Raw genomic sequence first — 21,965 nt, 5'->3', positions numbered from 1 at the left:
TTAAAAAAAAAGTAATAATAAATTATTTTATTTATAATTAATTTAAGAAAAACACTTTTTGAACGGATTAAAGCTATGTAAACTTAGTAAAAACTTATAATTATTTACATAATTCTAAATTTAAAAAAAAAACCGACGTTTCGCGTGCCTTTCAGCGTGCGTGGTTACGGTGACGCACGCTGAAAAGCACACGAAACGTCGAAAAAATTTAAAATTATGTAAATAATTATAAGTTTTTACTAATATTACATAGCTTTAATCCTTTCAAAAAATGTTTTTCTTAGTGTGTTAAAGCTATTTTAATATAATTAATTTGCCAAATACAATATTTTTTTAAAGCTGTACCTAAGCGAGCGCAATGTAATCCGGGCGAGCGTTCGCGGTCGTCCCCATACAAATTCTGACGAGGAATACACAGCGGGCGTCCGCTCGGCGCTTGGCGAACGTCTGGATGCACTGCTGGATGGGTTAATGGCGGATAGCGATGGACCTGCTGGATATTGCGGCATACCGGCTAGGTGAGATTTAATTTTTATATTTTTTTATTTATCTCAGTCTTCTTTAGTCGTCCACGTCTTGTTTCTCTTTGTATTTTCATATATACAATTTTATGAATTTAAAATAAGGGGACAAATTCGTATGTAGTTACTAATTCTAGAATTTCCTATATACTACGATGGGTTATAAAGATAGTTTATTAGTATACTAGCAACCTGTGCCGCATGTTTTTTTTAAATATTCTGAAAAAAAATTGTATCAATATTAGTTGAACAATATTATTTACAGACATTTCGTGAGCAATGGAATGCAATATACTCAATCAAACCAAATTTCTTATCCTTATTCCAGTTTGTTTGAAGAAATATCTGAGCATCTGTCGTTCTGTCAAAAAGCAACGCAGTGCACGTCCAACAGAGAAATCACGCTTAATGAATTAAAAACGTAAGTAATAGTAGTCTGGAATTTTGGTCCTCCGTGCCGGAATGAGTTTTAATTTATGAAAGTTTTTACAATATTAATTCTATCTATAGCTTTAATACATACATACAATTTAAAAATAAATCAGAATCGCTACAACCTTGTTAGGTTTGGGCCTAAAATGTATGTATCGGTTGCATGATGATTTGTCAATGTATAGGCGAGTAGGTGATCAGCATCTTGCGCCTGACGCATGCCTTCGATTTCTTTAAGGCAAGTCCATTGGTGTACAACCGAGGATCGAACCTCAGGGATGAGAGTTGCACGCTAAAGCCACCAGGTCAGCACTGCTGTTACACACATAATATGTTTTGTAAAAATTAAGTACAATTATTGTTATCGTAACACACGTTATTTTTTTCTCGCCATTGAGTATTGATATATATTTTTTTTATAGGTACGTCCAAAGCGACAGTTCAATCCCATTAGTGGTCTTGGGCGGGGCCGGTTGTGGGAAGGCAACATTACTAGCTCGTGCGGCTTCGCTTGCTCATACTTGGCTGGACGATCTCGCCCTTGTTGTGAGGTAAATGACAGTAATCGTAAAAAGTCGTATTGTGGTAAGAAGGAGTATTATGTATTGTAAGAGAAGTTGACTGGCTGGTTCAAACCCGAAGTCATATGAAACCTGTCTATATTTCCATGTAGTGTTTTAGGCTAGTATCTATAATATATATACATATTTATTTATTTATTTATATATAACTGTCTAGAGATTCAATTAACTCTCTGATTTAACTACTTTACTGCGACATATATAGTATCTGTGGAATTGTTAAACTAACTGATAGATTGATAATTATTTATAATTTTATACATGAGTTTTGTGATCAAAATTGTGACAAGTGAACATTAATTGTTTTATGGAAATTAATTATTAATAGAATCCTTTCCGGTTCCAGTCGTATGCCTTGTGGTTAATTCTTTTTCTTTTTTTTTTACAAAATAGGGAGCAAACGGGCAGGAGGCTCACCGGATGTTAAGTGATACCGCTGCCCATGGACATTCTCAATGCCAGAGGGCTCGCGAGTGCGTTGCCGGCCTCAAAATTAAAGTAAAAACGCGGGTCCTACTCTAGCATGTTACTCTGATATTACCGAGCAAGAGAGAAAGAACTCTTTGTTTAGTAAAAAATTCAATATATTCTCAGATACGTTGGGCTAACATCTCAGTCGAGCAGTTCCCATCAATTGTTGAAATCCATAGTGGATCAGTTACATGTACTACACACGGGTACTGTCTATCGAGGGAAAAATGTAAGTTATTAAGTATATTAAAACACATAAACATTATATATAAATAATTCTTAGAAATATATTTATTATATATTTCGTTCAAACTCAAAGAGTGACGAAAATGTCTGAATGCAAGAAAACAAAGCTAATTTTTACTCCAGGAGGCATCGTCACTGTCTTCCACATTAGCGAGACTTCTATCAGCAGTTGGGCGTTGTCGGCCAGTACTCGTCTGCGTGGGCGGAGCTGATGCTTTGAGAGGAGCCCGATGGCTGCCGTCGAGGCTACCTGACAATGTCAAGATGATTGTGACAGTTACTGAGGGTATGTCATGTTAACAAAAAGTTGTCGAACCTTATTTTTAGCATTTGAAAAGATTTATTCCGGCTCGTAGGACCAGCTTTTTTAAATTAAGGTTATGATCGCTGTCTAGTCGCTATCCTTTAGAACTGTCAAACATGTAATACATCATACAGAAAATGATTTGACAGCTCTAGAAACTAGATTGGTTGAAATTAATGTTCAGGAATTTAACATATAAAATATAATACTGTTACATATAACTTTTAAATGAGACAGTTTTTGTCTAATATATATATTTTATTTATGTTTTATAATATTTATACTATTTTTTAATAACCTCCCAAAAAAAATTTTTTCCAGAGAAAGACGAACCGTCAAGTTCAGCAATAATGGCTGTCCTTTCATCTGAAGATGGCCCGAAGGTGGTGAGGGCTCCACCCGTGGGTGCCGAAGAGGCGAAAGCGGTGCTGATAGCGTGTGCTGCCACCTATAGTAAAACGGGAGCTGCTTCTCCTCCTGAAGCCGTTGTTAAAGCTGTTCAGAAGTGTACGCTTCCATTATATTCTAAGGTAACGTCTTAAACTTTTTGAAATTTGGTTTAAGTTTTTATTAGTAAATTTAGTTTTAATTAATATATATTTATTTCCAACACAAATATACAGTATTTACAATGTTCTTAACCTATATAGTAATAATTATAGTTCAATTTCAATCAAATAATATAAATAGAAAATTAAAACAAATTAAATACTTTTGTCCTTATGGCAGTGTACCTTTAACGCTGGCATTGTCTCGCTGGATTGCGCTTCGTTCAGCAAGAGTAGAGTAGAGTACCAGCTCTTTGCGCCAACTTAAATTTATAAACTGCACTGGAACCCCACAGCCCAAGAGTATACTCCAAAGGGAACCAAATCAAAATTGGAGGAAAAGCTCTTATTTTTGAGCCGTGTATTACTTTCAGGTTCATATCTCAGAACTTCTGTGGGAGGCGTAGTAAAGTCTAAACAAAGAATAGCTTTGGGATGATTAACAGGAATTATATTATTATCGCACTGAATCAGTCACTTACAATTAAGAAATTATATTTTTACAGTTACTACAGATATATATATATATAGATTCTTTATATAACTTTTTGAAGTGAAACTTCTTTATCGGCGTTGTAAAAAAATACCGTCACATTATTCCGTTACGCGTCACATTTTTCCGTTACGCGCCATCTTTTTCTTGTACCTACCACGGTTGATTCGAAGAGTTTCGAAGCCATTTATAACAAAAATATACAATAACGATAGGAATAATTCTATTACAATTAATAAAATTCTGTAATAGAATTAATAATTTTATTATTTGTATTCATGTCTGTGATAATAAAGGGCTTTTGTTAAACTTTACCTAATTAAGCTTTATTTAAGCAATTTCTGTAAAGTTGCATATAGTAGATCATTTTTGGAAAAATAAGGTCATAAAGAAGTTTTAGTTCTTACGTGTGTACATTAGTGCACGCACACATATTTTTACAACCAATTTCAGATTCTAGCCTGGCAAATATCCCTATCAGCGGAGACCTTCACCGAACAAAGTGAACCGGAAACAGCACCAGAATTAGTGATTTGTGAGGAACTGGAATCTCAATTGGAACAAATTCTGATAACCACTGAAGCCGCACTCGGAGCTGAACGGGTCAAGGCGTGTCTGTCCCTTCTTACGGCGTCTAGAAGAGGACTAGATGATACCGAAATCTTGGACATGCTGGCTCATGATGAACTTTTTAGGAGCGAGGAGACTTATTGTAAGTAATTTATCTTGTTAAGTGCTTCCAGCGACTGTGAATTCGAGCATGTGTACTCGGCCTTTCTAAAATCGGTAGACTTTTTTTTTATGTTTATTAAATTATTCGCGGTCCGTATTTTTGTCCTCAATAAATGATAAACCATAAATTCAAATTCAAACTCAAAAATATTGGTTGTATTGCTCATAATATTAGTTCAAGCGGTCGACTAGGCATTTTCTGGCCTGCGTTTCATACGCCTCATTTTACGTAACATCAGGTGGGATTATGACCGTCAAACGAAATGATGCTTTGAAGTCATGCGAGGCTGATCCATTTGTGTCTCCATGTCAGGTGTAAGATAGCGCAGCCACTGTTTCGTCGCCAATATCAATTGCAAGGAAGATATATATTTAATTTTTAAATCGTCTATTTGATTCCCCTTAAATGTTGTGCATGTACTGTGTTTAAGTCGTGTGTTATCTGTAAGTGTCTGTGTGTGTTTTGTTAGTGTGCCCTTTTAAAAGAAATAACTGTCTCGGCTCCAGACTTCTGTGCCTTGCAAATACTGACCATATTTAGGACGAAAACATGATGATCAAGCCAGAACGTAGAACGCGGTAAATTCAATCACGACCTCAGGGTTGCCACTAACGTAAACAGGGTCAAGACATTCACGACCTCAGGGTTGCCACAAAAATAAAATTCCCCATTTTCATTTGACCTATAGAATTTTGAATGTACCGTTCCGTTCCAGTACCCTGGGCCCCGGCTGCCCTTCTCTGGCCTCAACTGACGGCGCTGTTAGCCCCTTGGCTCCGTTGGGATGGCCGTGGTGCCGCTCGTTGGAGAGACGCCGCTTTAGCTGCCGCAGCCACGGATCGATATCTGATAGACTGCAACACTGCGAGACACACTCTTGTGGAATACTTTGAGGTGTGTAGTGAAAGTCATTTGGGGATTATAAAGATTACTGGTTGCGCTCGCGAACTTGGTTTCTCATTATAAATGTACAAACCATGGAACATTTTGCTATGCCGCCCCAGAGACTGTTCGGTTTTCCGGAATTTCTGGGATTTTTCTCTACATAAATCTCAGAGTTCAAGCATAAAAAACTTATAATTTTACAAATAAGTAATAGGTTGATCGTACCGCAAAATTTGTCTTAAAAATAAACATTTAGGGGTGGACCACCCTTAACATTTAGAGGGATGAAGAATAGCTGATGTCCGATTCCGCAGATCTAACCGACATTCACACAAAATTTGACCAAAATCGGCAAACCATTTCGGATGAGTTTAATCACAAACACCCGAGAATTTTATATATGAGATTTAATTTTTTTATGACACAAATTAGTTAGTTAGTGTTTTAGATTAGTTATAATGTGAATAAATGTATCTGTTTTAAAATAAGCCTTTAATAATACAATAATAAATAACAATATATTTAACCAAAGACAAATTGAAAATAGACTAAAATTAATTTTAAAAGTTAATTCTTTGGAATGCAAGAGCGATTCGAATCGTCGATGACCAATCCCTCTCCGAGCGACTTGATCCTTTGGCGTTGCGTAGAGATGTTGGGTCCCTCTGCATCTTCTACCGCATTTACCATGGGGAGTGTTCAGAAGAGTTGTTCGGTCTAATACCCGCAGCTGAGTTTCATTATCGGACGTCAAGGCAAAATACAAAATACCATCCGTATCACCTCGACGTCCGTCGTTCCACAACTGGGCGTTTTCTAAGGCAGTTTTAGCCGCGCACCACCACTATGTGGAACCAGCTACCCACTGAAGTATTTCCGAACCAATTCGACTTAGGGTCCTTCAAGAAAAGAGCGTACCAATTCTTGAAAGGCCGCCAACACACTTGCGAGCCTTCTGGCAATGTGAGTGTCCATGGGCGGCGGTATCGCTTCACATCAGGTGAGCCTCTTGCCCGTTTGCCTGCGATTACATAAAAAAAAATAAAAAATAAATGCAGCCGAGTAAGTCCTACCAGTCAGAGCACACACTCCGAAAAGTTTTATTTTAATCTTTCAGGGCGCTTGGCATAATGATGACGATCCAAAAATGGCTGGTCGGCTCATCTCCCAGGAAAACAAATTCTCGGATGAACAGTAAGTTTTTCTAACAGTTAAAAAATAATGTTTATATTTCAGTGTATATGTGAAGATTTCTTATAGTTATATATGTTAGGTTAAAGTATCTCTCTTTATAAGTTATTGTTTTTATACGTGTTGGGAATAGTAGAAAAAAATAAAAAAAAAGGAATCAATTGAGGTAATGTACGCCTGAAGGATATATATGAATATTTTATAATGCTCTATTTGCAGACTAGTACTGTTTTGTCTCTTTCTGTCAATTTGTATTAAGGCTACGTTGAAACGAGAAAGATGATTGATGCAGTGCTCTCTGAAACCGAACTAATTTGGACTGATTTTACGAATGGAAGAAAATCAGTTCATAGAAAACGATTTTTTCCCTTTCAGACGTACGTTTCCCTTTCAGATACAACACAAGGAAACTGGACGAACTCCCATTCCAACACTATCATTTGTTACGGGAAAACCCCGAAGTCTTCGCGAACAAGCCATATTTCTCAAAATTGGACTGGGTTCACGCGAAACTGGCCGCAACCGACTGCGGCCATTTCCTCGAAGACATTGGCCTCGTGCACGTTGACCCGCTTCCAGAACACCTAGACATTCTGAAAGAAGTCTTTGAGACGCATTCGTACGCTTTGGATTACGATCATAGACAATTCTACGGCCTCCTAAGAACGACCATAGAGAGGAGACAACGCGAAGGCTTGGAAATTCAAACCGATATCGTTCAGGAGTGGATGAGGGATGTTTTTGATCCTCCCGTACCGACGTTTTACCCGATTAATGAGGATTTCTGGAAACTTATGGAGAGCAGGGAGAAACAGGTGTCTATGGAGGGTTTTGATACGAAGCCGTTCGATTTGATCGTTAGATTTGATACGAGGGGCAAGTTTGTCGCCACCGTGTCTACTGAGAGGGAGGAGATTTGTGTGTGGGATGTTGCGAGGTATGTTCTGAAAGTATCTTAAATTTATGACCTTTTAATAACGTAGTTTATTTTATCTAAGAAGCGATTTTTTATTTATCCGCATTTACGGCCAGTTATGTAAAAATATTAAAAAGGACGTAATTCTCCAAACTCGAGAAAATTCTTCTGCAACTTTGTAGCTTAAAAATTAGATAAGATTTTGTTAGATTTTTAATTATACAAAAATTCTTAATAAATAGATTTTGATTTTTGTTTGACTACGTCAAGTTAAATTCTGAGTATTATGACGGTAACAACTTTTTGAATCGTTACATCTCAGAAATAGATATTCGTAGGCAAAAGGTATTGCCACATTCTTGTAGATAATTTATGATCTACAACTACTTCCTTCTACTGGGATACTTTTCTAACAAAACTTACCGTTTTGTAGAAAATCACGAAAATCTCATTTTTTTACCTTTGACCTCGAATATTTTTTTTTTATTGCACGAGAATGATGAAAACTTCTGATTGTATGAACCTTCACTCAAATTTTTTGGTACAGATTGACCGGACTATATCTTGACACAATTTTATATTAAGATAGACCTATTTGTTTGTACACTGGCTGAGTTCACAAGAGTTGCTCGCTATATTGTTAGTTATAAGATTTAGGCATATAAATATATAATGTATTTAAATTGTTGTATTAGTATTAACTGTTAAAGAATAATCATGTGGGAAAATAAAGTTTATAATTTTAAAATTTTCCTATATATACTATAATTCTACTGTACGTGTCTGTGTCACTGAACTTCTCTTAAACGGCTGGACTGATTTGAAAGAATTTTTTGTATGCGTTTGGGTTTAAGGTTTGATTCACAAATCAGCCCGATAGATGGCGCTACAGTCAGTACTTTCATACTTTGTTTAATATCCTAATAGCTTCAAATATCATGCAGGACAACGTCTCTCGGGTCCGCTAGTTTGGTATATATACTTATTTTACTATATGTATGTACTGATTAATTTCCAGGTGCAAATTAGTTCGAAAAATAGTTGGCGTAACTCACCCTATAAATCTCGTGCCGATAGACGAGTATCGATGCGTCGTGTTGTGCAGACGAGAGCTGAGGGTGTACGATTTAGATCAGGTATTTTATACACACAAATTTAAATTGTATTCAATCTCCTCAATCAATGATTCAAGGGTTTTATGAATCAACACGTATTTTTTTGTGTATATGTTTTCCTTAAATATGTAATATAATTATTAATTTATATGTTTTAAAACAATCTGTATGCCTAAAACTACAAGAAAATATGCCATCACAAATTGAACACACACACATCAATTATATTAGAACATAAGTAATCTATCAAAGGAGAAAATTGAAACAAACAAACACAATAAAAAATAAAACCAAAAATTAATCCAAAAAGATAAAAAATATAACAATAATAACCTAAACTGAATGAAAACTTAAACCTCATTAAGAGCATGATAAACAAGGTTACGGTAACTTGGCAGACTCTTGTAGAACACATCAATATTTTTATTAATTGCACAGGATTTTTAACCGTTTAGGGCAAAAATCTTTATCACTTTTAAAATAGATAAATAATAGTTAAGGCGTACTACAACTCATTATAAATTAATTTATAATTTTTACTTTATATACATGTAAGATCTTCACGATCTTTGCCTTCACCGTACAAGCAAGAGTTAATTGCGCACATGTTTTTATAAAACAAAGGGCAAACGGGCGGGTCGCACATCTGATGATACCGTGGCCCATGGACACATAATGCCAGAGGGCTCGCGAATACGTTGCCGGCCCTTAAGACCCTATCCCAGCACGAATTACTACGTCAGTGTCTCGGGGTGGACTGCGGTGCGCAGTGCTGGAGCACTGGGGCGCGCTGGCCTGTAATCACAATTAGTTATGTAAAACATTTCATTTTTCTGAAATGGATTATTTGGCTTGCGATAAAATATATCGTGTAAATTTCAAAATCATGTTCTATATACATATTCGTCATAAAATGAATTCAAAGTATCAAAAATTAGCTATTTTTGGATTTCCTATCTATCGAGCGAAGTTATTTAATTCGTGTCATCGATCTTCAAAATGGATACATAAACTCCTCAACTCCACCATATATTTTTTCCATTCGCCCTACTTCAAGAAATGATGACACAAAATGGAAATGGAATGGAAAAACGTTTTGTCGTATAATAATAATAATTAAGCCTCATTTATTCCTTGAAAATTTACAAAATAAACACACACACAAAAATATATATGTATATATATATTTTCCATTTTTTTTTTCAAGGACCTCTTATTGAGTATAGGCCTCCTCCAACTGGCTCCATCTCTCTCTGTTTTGAGCATTTTTCTAAAAAAAAAAAATTGTCGTATAAACCTTTATATATATTTCCAGGGTAAATTCGTGGTAGCTTTAAAAGGAGTTATGAATCAAAAAATGCCGTTCTATGGTCTTCACGACTCCAAACATTTGGTTGCGTTATCAAGGAATAGGATGTACGTCAACCTCATGAACATCGAGACTGGTGAGTGATTGTAAGACTAGATCAATGGTAGGAGATTATCTCTTAAGGATATCTTTAAAGGAGATTTACATTTTATATAAGTCATATGAATTGGTCAATTCTTATATTATTTGTATCGTACATATCATATTAAATTTTATTAAATTTATATCAACTTATAATTTTTACTTTATATACATATAAGTAGGTAAGGTTCTTCACGATCTTTGCCGTCCTTGGGATCCTTTAAAACATTGTAGGAATCCTCGGGATAATTTGATTTCAAATATTATGAATAATTATTATTATGTAGATTATATTTGAATTCATTTAGACAAAATGTCTTGTAGTTTAATATTCTAACAACTTTTTACAAGTCCTTGTTTATTTAATATTAGTAGTGTCAACCAAATCTACCCATAAACTACTTTAAGCTATACGCTCGATTAATACGCTCTTTCTTCGCCCAACGCTTTCTCTACTTCACAGGCCCATTTATCTTTAACCATTTTTTTTTTGAAAACAAACATTTTGTCGATTCAAAACTTTATACATTCATTAACAATCTTAAACGTCTCAACCTGTCCCAAGCCGAAACTTTACAGGCTTTACTTAGGTATTCCAGAACGTCAATAACTAAAATCTAGTTTCATGAGCTGTTAAACCAATTGTTCCTTTTGACGTTTGGAATATTTGACAGCGTTCAAGACGAAATTGTGACTAGAGATACAAATTAGAACATCGAGCTGAGTAGAGTCGTGCAGAGTGGCAGTGTTGCCAGTACCAAAAACGTCGATTAAAGTTTGAACCATGCTCGTTACCATGGTTACCATTAATTGGAAATATCCATCGTATCCATTGTAACAACGGTTTCCTTACGTTTTAATACTGCCTGGTATTAAAACTTGGGAGTCTCTCATCAGACATATCCCCTTTATACAACGGAAGGTTGTATTTACTTTGACCATTACAGGTGACTGTGTAACTACATTCAAAGCTGGCGAAGATAGATTTTTGAATTCGCTGCTGGTGTCCGGCGATGGCAGGTCAGTAGTTGATGTGGGAAATTGTATTTGATTTGAGCACTGCCACTACCTAATAGGCAACGATGGCGAAACGTGAAGCGCATCACATCTGCCCCTTTGATTACCACTACTACATAGCGATCACGACCGCTCTGTCAAGACTGTACCTTATAAGAAGAAGACTACCACCTAAACTACCACCGAAAACGGTTCATCGTATAAAAAAAATTAAAAACACATTTTGTATTCTACAATATTGATGATAATACAAAAGAAAGCGCAAAAAAACGATTTTTGTGACATTTGACCTTGAAATTTAAAAGTTGCGTACACCCCACCATATGTACGTTTTGAGACAACTTTTGGGGTGTCAATATACAAGTATTTACAGACTTATAACTTACTATAATGACTGGACTAATAATAAAGCACAACGTTGCTGTGCCTAGCCACAGTCCTTATTGTAATAAATTATAACGTGTCACGTGTAAAATATGAACATAAGGAATGCTATAAAGATTTGAAAGTAACTAATATTTAAGAAGAAATTTCTAGTTAAATTAAATTTAACAAAAAATTAAACCGGCGGACATCCTGATGAATTTCATTTTTAGAGGTTTTCAAAGACTGTTTGGCTAATAACTATCATATTTCCAGGATACTTGTGTGTGGTGACGAAACCCAAAAACCATTTCCTCTATTAGTATGGTCGTTGACATCACGTAAACTTCTGTACGATTTAAGAATACCACATCATGATTTCGTCACTTCCAAAGCCGCTATCACCTACGAAGGTATGTTCCTGTTTTCTTTGTGTCCTTTTTGCGATTTGTACAACCAGATTATTCTGTGTTTTTCTAGCCTCATGATATTATTCAACTTTGAGGTTACATATTTTTTAATATTGTTACGAGCTAGGGGATCGGATAGAAAATGCCGTAGATTTCTTCAAAGGTTTATTTCTTGATAAATCAATGAGGAATTTATGGGCACAAAAACTACGCAAAAATGCACTAATAGCACACAAAATCAATCACTTATTACTTCACTTATACACTCTTCACACAGTATTTTATCACTTATATTCACTTTATTCGCACTTTATCGCTTCGGTGTTTCGCTCTTGTTATCGCTTCAAAACTAAAGGCGACTAGCCGCGTTTCGGCTCGCTTATATATCCCTGGGAATAATTCTAAACAATATTCGAGAACTTTCTAGGCGGGCTTGCTACTGAGTAGCGATTGCACAATTCTAGAACGTCCGCACTCTTTGTCTCTTTCGCACGTTGTTCCGTCCTTGTCGTTCTAGACTGCTCAGTCTAGTTTCGAGAAAGTTCTGATCTTCTCTCTCTCTCTCTCGTATCATTTCGCCCTTGTCTCACACCTAGAAAGTTCGGTCTAGAATATTCCTTCATGAAAAAACGCCTAAAAACGGGTCTCCTGAAAACTGCACCGATCGACTACACATGTTCTGAAACTGACTGAAAAAAGGTTTCAGCTTCCTGAAAACTAGGGTAACATTATGGAAATTACAATTTTCTAATATATGATTGACCCTCTCCTGAAACGGTCAGAAATCATATTACAGCCTGCTGAAAAGTTCTCTAAGTAGTGGAAAAATCTAGAAACATTGCAGTCGACCCGTCTTCGTAACAATATAGTTTCAAATTTCATTGAGGATAAAACAGATCTAGTTTATTTGTATAAAATATTTAAGTTTAACATTCATACTAATCTTCTTACAAAATCCTAGAATTACTAAAAGTCTTCTATATGTAGCCACGGCTAGCTTATCTCCTACTTTGACTGGTCCAGTTTATAGGCTATCTCGCTCTTACAACTTCATTACTAACATCGATAAAAATATTGATGTGTTTTAAAACAATCTGCCAAGTTACCGCAACCTTGTTTATCATGCTCTTAATGAGGTTTAAGTTTTAATTTAGTTTAGGTTATTGTTCTATGTTTTTTTTTATTGTGTTTGTTTGTTCTTATAGTCTCCTTTGATAGATTACATATGTTCAAATGTAATTGATGTGTATGTGTGTTCAATTTGTGATGGTCATATTGACTTGTATTTTTTAGGCTTTGCTAAAGCACGTACAAATAAATTGAATCTGAATTGAAGTGTTCCACAACTGGAGCCCAAGCCCCACTAGGGGGCAATTTAATTGTTAAGCTTCAATCAATTCAATGAAACCCATCATTCTTAAGTGAACATTTTTTTTAATATTAATTATTTTACATATGTCGCATCGATCGGAAAAGTACCGAAATCCCGCTCATACGATTTCTCTCTTTATAAAAGAGAAAATTGGGACTTATTTCTAGGTTCCTACGTGTGCGTTGTATCTCGTGAGTTGGACGAACCGAGTCCCAACTTCATAGTGGTATATGACCTTCAATCTGGGACATTGTTCAAGAAGTGGAAACCGGGTTGTGATACTGTAGCATTGGCTATCAGTTCAGTAGACGGCTGCGTGGTGTCAGCACTCGCCGACACGAGAATCCTTGTATGGGATTTGGTGACAGGTAGGTGACAGCACGGCTTATTAAAGATTTAAGTTCGAGCCTGGTAGATAGTACAGGTGACCCCAGAGCTGGTGTCTTCCTCGCTCAACGAATAAGTACATACAGTGAGTTCCTCACTCGGGAACAAACTTTTAAAATTAGTTTAAATTTTCTATATACATCATTGTTGTGTGTAGAGCAGTGTTGGTCAAGTGGCTACAGCTCATCCCTGATGTCGTACGTTCGATTCCCCGCTGTGCACCAATGGATTTTCTTTCTATGTGCGCATTTAACATTAGCTCGAACGGTGAAGGAAAACATCGTGAGGAAACCGGCTTGCCTTTGACCCAAAAAGTTGACAGCGTCAGGCACAGAAGGCTGATCATCCACTTGCCTATTCAATTTACAAATGATCATGAATTAGATACAAAAATCTGAGGCCCAGACCTAAAAAGGTTGTCGCTTATAAAACTGAGAAAGCCTGAGTAAGCAAAATATACAGCCTTGGCTCGTACATTAACCAAATACACTTATAAACGTCAACTTATAAACATGTTAAATTGATTATAAATTTACTTTTATACCAAGCAAGTCAAGAGCGTAGAGCGGGCAAGAAGAACTGGCAAGAAAGTCTACTCTTTTTAATCGCCAAGTTTTGAGTCACACAAATTGTTTGAACTGGAGCAAATCAATGCCAAGTATTGGGATCATTAAATTACTTTAAAAAATAATTTAAATACATAAATAATTGTAATTAATTCAGGCAAATTCACATTCTCTCTTTACTTTTATGACCTATTGAAGGTATTATTCTAGGCAACTGTCGGCTGTCTCTAAGCGGACACGTATGTGCCGCAACACAACTGCGATTGGCAAAATCAGGTGGTTTGCTTCTATCGGCCGATCTCTCTGCAACAGACTTGTCCGTACGACTTTGGGACTTGCATTCAGGTAAACAAGTTTCTCTTTTATTGTCTATGGGACGTTATAAAATAGAAGTCATCGCAGCTCATAGATACCCAGTTTAGTAGGTGCGTTGCCGGCTTTTACAGCATGGAATCGATGGAAGGAGCAGCAAGTGTTTTTTTTTATATAAAGAAATCCTTACGTGAAACGATGTTGCTATCAAGGCGGTTCGAAAAAGAGGTGCAATGGAGTTGGGGTGTTTCGTTCAATTGTGATTGGTCAAGAGTTTAGTTCACGTGAACTAATTCGACTTAGGGTCCTTCAAGAAGAGAGCGTACCAATTCTTAAAAGTCCGGTGACGCACTTGCGAGCCCTCTGGCATTGAGTGTGTCCATGGGCAGCGGTATCAATTAACGTCAGGCCTCCTGCCTTGCCCCCTGGGACGTGTGCCTGACGTGACGAAGGGGGGGTTTTTCTATAAAAAAAACACGAACTGTCTTTCCAATTGACCAATCACAATCAAGCAATTCATATTGCATTCCCACCTTCCTCTCGCAGCACAATAATAATATAACGTAGAAATTTTCTTACTAAAGTTTCCCATTTTCAGGAAAGCTAATAGCAGTATACACACCACCCGAACGCATTACCTCATGCGAGATCCTCTTAGGCGGATCAGTTCTCGCTCTAGCTTTAGAAAATCATAAAGAAATTGTCTGCGTTAAACTATACGGTCCGACGGTAGAGTGTGTTAAAAATGGCCGGGAAATGGAGTATGACGAGGTTGGCTACGGCCATGTTGAGTATGACGGGAAGACGTTTGAAATCAAAGACGCATGATCGCCGGTCCATATTAATTATCAATAATATCGTCGATAAGATTAATGGAATCTTATATTAAGAGAAATGTCTTCTTCATTTGATTTTCATCGTTCACTTAATTAGATTTAACCTTTACTCTACCAAACATTATAATATATATATTCATTATATGTTTCAAGGTTTTTGTAAAATGACAATTGTGGTATATAAATTAAAACGTAAAAAATTCAAATTTTAGATTTCACAAGGACATTACAGCTCGAACTGGTTACTTAATTTAAAGTTATGTAACACGACACTTCGTTTTTTTTTAAAATGTAATCTCGATGTTGGCCTTAATGGCCTTTAAAGCTCAGCTCGGACTGTTTTGTAGAACGTAGCTCGATTGTCGATGGGCGATTTTGTTTCGAAATTTTTAGGTTACGTTAAGAAACCCAGATTGTCGTTGCTCTAAAATATTAAAAAAATTGTCTATGAATTTCAATTTCTTATCGACGATAGAATAACGTGCTGGACAAATAAACCATTAACTGGCGTTACAAAGAAGAAATATTTTAGGACTTTCAACTTTTGCATTTTACACCATTTATTACCGGTTATTTATGAGCTAAAGCACGCTGTGGTGGCTAAGTGTGTGTCTGGTTAGGTCGAGCCATCTGACAGATGTCAAGTATGGCGCAATTTTAAATTGGCATTGGCGCGGCACAATGAACGGCGCTTGTGTCAGTAAAATATTTCTCTATATATAAATTATAAATATCTCCTCTAGTCATTGCAAAATGAATCCACTCCATTTAAATTGCTCAATTTATTTTAAAAACTATTATTTTATACCATAAAAGTATGAGAAATTGTGTGTTGCAAGTGTGAAAGCATTGTATAATAACTCCTATTTAATAACAATTTCAACGATTGAAACCATACAGAACTCGAATGACGTCTTGTAACCCGAACGATGAACCTAAATTTCGAGTTATTTTATTATCCGTGGCTCTGATGCTGCAATCAACAAACGAAGAACGGGGTTGAAATCGCCATTTAAGTTTACTACAAAACTTGCTGCTAAACTTGCAAAATACATCTTTCTCTGATAAAAGTTCTAGAACAAAGATTCTAAAATAAATTTTGACATTACTTATTTATATAAAGTGGAAACCAATATCAGTTATATCGCCATAACATTATCAAATCATAATTTAAAGATAAGCAATAAATGAAGGTGAACACAATCCTTTTACCGGCACTTATTCCCTCAATACACGCACAGTTATTTTTTTAAAAACACCCATAATCAAGTCGACGATTTACTTGTAAACATGTCTACTACAATAAATGCGATCACCGAAGGATTTGGTCCTTACTAAGGCATTTTACTGATTATTTATTAAGTTTGTTTACAGCAAATACTGCCCTATACATAAGAAATTGCCCAAAAGAACTTAATGTTTGATCTATTACGCTTATTAATTACATTAAATAGGATTAATTAATATATTAACTCTATTTGTAATGTTAATGTTTAAATGTATTGTTGATTAGAATAAGAATGACTGTTCATATAATCCCTTATGCACAACGGCTAAGGTAAACAATATCTAAGGAAACGAATGACATTACATTGAGGGACATTTGACATGTCTTGTAGCATTTATCAATCAAACTTCAAAATTGATAAGTGTTGTCTGTATAGGTGAGGTTCAGATACAAGACTTAGAGCGAACCTACTCCTGTCTGTCAAAATCCAATTTATTTTTGACGTTCTTGTACGTTAGATTTAGCGGTAAGTGTTGTCGTTGAATCTTACCTAGTCCAGAGATTAGATAGTGCTAAATGTGACACCTGTATGTCAAAAACGCACTGGATTTGAAGTTGTTGATGTTTTTTAACGTTTTATTAACACGATATTTCGTATTCTTTATAGCAATAGTTTTCGATGTGGGGGGTCAATTGCGTGATAAATTCTCATTTATATCCGTTAATATATTTCATTGAAATATGATAATCGCTCATGTTTCTCTTAAAATAAATCCTCTTAGGCCTGCTTGGGAAATTAACTTTATTTAAAAAATAATTGAAAGTAAAATACGATAATTAACTTCTTATATTCATATCGCGATGAAGATTTATCCCATTTTAAGGTAAATTAGACTAAATATTTCATTAAAATTCTTCGACGTGTTATCAAACATTTCAATCATAATATGTATTTTGGTTTGGAAAGCGCGCTGAAGTAAGAAAGGAATCGTGCAAACACTTTAAAATTTCCATGTCTCAATGTTGTAGCACAAATATAAGTTTTATACATGTACCTATCTATTAAAACGACTTGACCAAAGCAATCTATCTGTATCTAGCTGTAATTTATCTGCAATCGCGGGCAATTTCTTTGGGACGAAGACTTAAAACATGTAGCTTAACTAACATTGAAAGTCATGAATTCATATCGTCCTAAATTAATTGCCAGCAACTGTACTCTTAATCTTAGATTCTAGATTTATCTTCGAACCCAATGTTTTCGTGAACCTTACAAAGTATTTTTGATATGGTTAAAATAAGTTTTTTTATTTTGCAAAATGGCTATCCACATTCTAATTCATAAATTTTAAAAATAGAATTAAGTGCACAGAACATAGGTGTTTATTTGCACTAGTGGATTTCTTGTGTAAAATAATGTAAAAATACCCCAAACGGATAGTCATTTTGTTTTTATTAATTTTTTGGTGGTCTGTTTTACCTCTTGCTTCTAAAGGATTTTTACATTTCTATTCGTTAACACGTTTATGTACAATATTATATTAATATATTATATGATATGCGAATCGAGAATTAGTATTGAACGTACGAAAGAACGAATTGACGTATTGAAACATAGTTCCCGTTAACAGAGGATTTAAATTATTTTTGTAGACAGGAGGCAAAACAGACAACCGTATAGATTAGTTAAATTTCCTAACATTATGCGCTTATTGCGGTTAAGCTCTGCTTCCGCATTTTACTCCTTTAAGTTGTAGAGCACAGGCTGGCCCTGTGTTTAGTGTAAGCTGTATTTAATCAATTGAATTGTTAACATTTATTATCTCTGGAAAGATACATATTGATGTCCAGATTAAACTCGTAAATTGTGGTTGTGTGTTTTATTTCCTTTTGGTTAGTTTTTACCACTTTAGTGGGTTTTTTTTAAATTACCTATCGTATCGCCTTACCCGATATTTAAAATAATATATTTAGGCCTCTGCGCTTTCAAAACAATTGTTCTCAGACTTTGGAGATATACTCAAAATCTATGGGAAATCAAGATTACCTTATACAGGGAACTTTTTTTTTCTTAATAAACGCACTATTCCATACAATTTATATTAAGCCTAGAACCCAACTTGAATTAACAGTATTTGAATGTATTTTTGATGAGTGGTTGAAATTACCTCGTAAAATGAGTGTACAAAAAAACTTTAGTTAGTCGTAGGGGAAAATTCTGTAGGAGTTGACATCACTAAGTATTTATAAAGCGACTATGGGTTGCGTTCCTGTCACTTATCTGCATTTCCAGAGTGCCCAACTCTTGGCGCGAAAAATGACTCACAATCCAATACGATATTCAAGGGGGTTTGGCTTAAGTGGAGTCTGATTACTACTCTAAATATTACATATAAACACGTGAAATTTGACTCAAAGAAACTTTGTTTTTAAACCCATATCATTGATTGAAAATGATATGAGAACTTTTTGAATTCGTCATTTAACCATCACAAGTGAGATTTTTCCTGATTTTCAAAAACAGTTTCTATTCAGATTTTCACTTATCTTAGTTGCGTTATGACTACTAATTGTGAATATTTTTCATAACTGGAATACATAGGTGTTGTTAAAAATTCCAGCCAGTTTGCTTGTTCATATGTATATTTATTTTCATCCAAGTATTGTTATTCTGTACATTTTTATAGAATAAAAATTATCTAGCTTGTTGCTGTTGTTTACAGGACTTGGTTATTTTGTGTTTATAGTAGATAGAAAGGATGCCAATTTTAAAATTTTCTAGTCCAACAGCTGCATTTATTTATGTGTGTATAGAATAAACAAAAGTAAAGTGAAATGATTTTTATTTTAAATTACATATTTTACATGAAAGGAAAATTATACTACACTAATAAGTTCACATCCTAACAGGACTGGAACAGACCCTTAGCCTTCATTTCTTCGAATTCCTTCTCAGCGTCATATGTCCTGAAAAAAGAATTTTATAATAAAGTAGTTAACAAAAACTATTTTACAAATAACGCTCTCTAGAAGTGTTGCGTAAAACTAGTCGAATAAATAAATAAATTATACTATAATGAATACAAAATTTTATTTTTTTAATAAGCAAATTAAATATAAAATACCATTAAGCTGTAAAATAAAAGGTAAATTTCATAAAATTTGTTATATTAAGTTAAAAATATTTTTCTATGAAATATTATTAAAGAACTGTTAGACCTTTAGCACCTTTAGCAAGCATTTAATTTTGATCTAAACCTATCCAAAATGCATTTTTTTCGTAGATTTAGATCCTACCCTACTTTTCAGTAACTCGGAATCCAATCCATAAGTGATTATATATTCAAGTCATCAAATTGAGAACTCTTCGAAAGTAAAAATCTTACCTGTAGAATTCAGCGTACTTCCTCTTCCGCTCGCTGGCAACAAGCTGCTGGAAAGCAATTCCAGATATACCAGCAAGGGTCAGAGAAATGATCAGATTTCTCTTAATAGCATTGTTCAGGAGGCCTCGCATTAAAGGCTTTGCAACTGTGGATACAGCACTTTCACCGGCCATCTTTAACAGTAATAAAGGTATTGTTCATGTTAAAACCAAAAAAAAATGACATCTAAACATAGCCAAGAATGAAAAAACTTGAAGCAGGAAAAGGCAAAGCCCATGCAATCAAGGATTGTAGTAAACACCCTCTGCTCCATCTACTAGACAAAAGTTTCACTAAGTCATTGGCACATGAAGAACAAGATAGATTATACTTGCCTGTTTTAGATTATGAAAAGTAGAAAATATTTTTAGGTTTAGAACAGTTTATATAAGATCAGGATCTACTAGATTAATATCACTTATCGGATTTAATATTTGTGCAAATTCACCAGACGTAATTAATAATTAGTAGTACGACGTAACTAATAATGTTAATTATATTTTTTTAAAATTCAAATACAGAATTGAAATAGAAGTAGGGTTATCATATCTTATCAATGTTAAAGTTAGAATGCCAAATATATTAAACTTTATAGTCCGAATTAATTAGTTAACTATAAATAGTTTGTATAAGCTGCAATTATATTGTTAATAGAAAAGCTTTTATAATTTTAATGTTGTTTGAGGACAGGAAAATGATTTATTGATGTTCTTACATAACACCTATCAGTAAAGACTATAAACTATAAAAAAACATGGAGTTTAGATTGAAATTGGTAATTATATAATCAAATATAAAAAAATTACTTACTTTAATTATAAATAAGTTAATCTGAGAACCACGAATTATTTTCACATTCACAAGGAATAAGGTTTTCAATGGTCGACTGGAAGTGACTGCAAGAGTTGAAAGCCCCTTCTAAGAAGCTCTCCTATTGGCCAGGTAAAATCGATCTACAATAACCGGCCAATCAAATTACCCGAAACAACTATTCTCGTTGGTGTAAATAACCGTGTCCGAAACAGATAAAATATACCGCTTATGAATCAGCAGCTTCCATAGATACAAATAAACATAGACTAAACCTAAATGATTGCGCGCAAGTTTTAAAATGAATATTGCTTATGGTTACTAGTTTCTAATTAGTTAAAATCATGCATCAATGTTAGTTTTATGGCCCATTGCGGAACTATATTCAAGTTTCTGCTTTATCTTTAAAGCTTGGGTAATGAGAGTAGATGTACTATGTAGCATTCCAATATAAACTTAAACCCCACCACTTGAAGTAGCTTAATGTTTAGTTCTTACTGAACGTTAGATTTTGAGATAAAATTGAACAAATGCATGGCCACGTACTTTTTAAGGATTTGTATCTACCGTCATGAACGAAAGGTTAGGAAAGCAGGTTTTTTTGATCATTAATGAAAAACAAAAGAATGGCAACCATAAAAACAAAAAACAATTTTTTATTCATTTATTAATAAACTAACTTTACAAATTTAATAATAGCAGAACAATAATATTCCTTATTTTCTTTCATTTTTAATAATAATATGATAATAATTCACCATGACTCATCATACTTTATGAATATAATTATTATATGATTTAAAAATAATGGAGAAACGACAGAAAAAGCAACTTACAGGAAAATATATGCACAATAAAATGATGCAAACGATTGCCAGCAACAAAATGTACAGCGCTCACTCGTCTAAAACCGCGCGACTAACAACACCAACTAGAAAAAATATTACAAATAACATAATTGTTAAAATTTATTGTATCGATTCATTTATTTCACTATTTCTGCGATTCTATTTACATGTTATATGTTTACATACCAAAACTATAATATGCTATCTCGTGGTGTAACCCCTAACCTATATGTATAAGTGTTTAAACTATTTGTATTCCTCTTTCATAAATGTATAATAAAGATTTTTATCGGCATAAATTACTATCATTTAGTCGAAAATAAAAACAAAAACAATACAACTAAAAGGATAACTATACACCCAATATACACACCTAGTTTGAGAGTTTATTATAATTATATGGTACAGGCTTGCGGGTCTACTCTTATAATACAAGGCTTCACAGGCAGGAGACCGCTTCGACGCCCCCCTATGTACAAAACTCCCGAACAAAATCATAGAAAAA

The 21,965-nt window shown here is 34.6% G+C and overlaps 2 protein-coding genes across 4 annotated transcripts in view; one reads left to right on the top strand and one right to left on the bottom strand.

Moving 5' to 3' along the window:
* The window catches only part of LOC123706969 (NACHT domain- and WD repeat-containing protein 1), a 55,820-nt gene extending 37,573 nt beyond the window's left edge, over positions 1 to 18,247 (top strand). For both annotated transcript variants that reach the window (XM_045656661.1, XM_045656660.1), the window contains exons 8-24: positions 340 to 518; positions 850 to 942; positions 1,376 to 1,504; positions 2,129 to 2,234; positions 2,375 to 2,537; positions 2,877 to 3,085; positions 4,050 to 4,308; positions 5,045 to 5,223; positions 6,332 to 6,408; positions 6,800 to 7,342; positions 8,340 to 8,457; positions 9,752 to 9,881; positions 10,834 to 10,906; positions 11,543 to 11,679; positions 13,216 to 13,416; positions 14,212 to 14,346; positions 14,912 to 18,247. In XM_045656661.1, the coding sequence (XP_045512617.1) occupies positions 340 to 518; positions 850 to 942; positions 1,376 to 1,504; positions 2,129 to 2,234; positions 2,375 to 2,537; positions 2,877 to 3,085; positions 4,050 to 4,308; positions 5,045 to 5,223; positions 6,332 to 6,408; positions 6,800 to 7,342; positions 8,340 to 8,457; positions 9,752 to 9,881; positions 10,834 to 10,906; positions 11,543 to 11,679; positions 13,216 to 13,416; positions 14,212 to 14,346; positions 14,912 to 15,141 (2,961 nt within the window). In that variant the 3' untranslated portion in view covers positions 15,142 to 18,247. The remainder of the gene's footprint in view (positions 1 to 339; positions 519 to 849; positions 943 to 1,375; positions 1,505 to 2,128; positions 2,235 to 2,374; positions 2,538 to 2,876; positions 3,086 to 4,049; positions 4,309 to 5,044; positions 5,224 to 6,331; positions 6,409 to 6,799; positions 7,343 to 8,339; positions 8,458 to 9,751; positions 9,882 to 10,833; positions 10,907 to 11,542; positions 11,680 to 13,215; positions 13,417 to 14,211; positions 14,347 to 14,911) is intronic.
* A 956-nt stretch (positions 18,248 to 19,203) lies between these two features.
* Positions 19,204 to 20,726, bottom strand: LOC123706970 (cytochrome c oxidase subunit 6C-like). Of its 2 annotated transcripts, none has more exons than XM_045656662.1 (3): positions 20,613 to 20,726; positions 19,764 to 19,936; positions 19,204 to 19,344 (listed from the first exon to the last, which is right to left on the bottom strand). In XM_045656662.1, exons 2-3 carry the CDS (start codon positions 19,934 to 19,936, stop codon positions 19,281 to 19,283), a joined length of 237 nt encoding a protein of 78 aa, XP_045512618.1. In that variant the 5' UTR covers positions 20,613 to 20,726; the 3' UTR covers positions 19,204 to 19,280. The 2 variants fall into 2 exon arrangements, with proteins under 2 accessions (XP_045512618.1, XP_045512619.1); XM_045656663.1 differs by having other exon boundaries at positions 20,634 to 20,723.
* Between the last annotated feature and the right edge of the window lie 1,239 nt (positions 20,727 to 21,965).

The sequence above is a fragment of the Pieris brassicae genome, chromosome 3 (assembly GCF_905147105.1).
Source record: "Pieris brassicae chromosome 3, ilPieBrab1.1, whole genome shotgun sequence".
Lineage (NCBI taxonomy): Eukaryota > Metazoa > Arthropoda > Insecta > Lepidoptera > Pieridae > Pieris > Pieris brassicae.
Note: the sequence above shows the minus strand (reverse complement) of the source record. Positions and strands in the feature narration are given on the sequence as shown.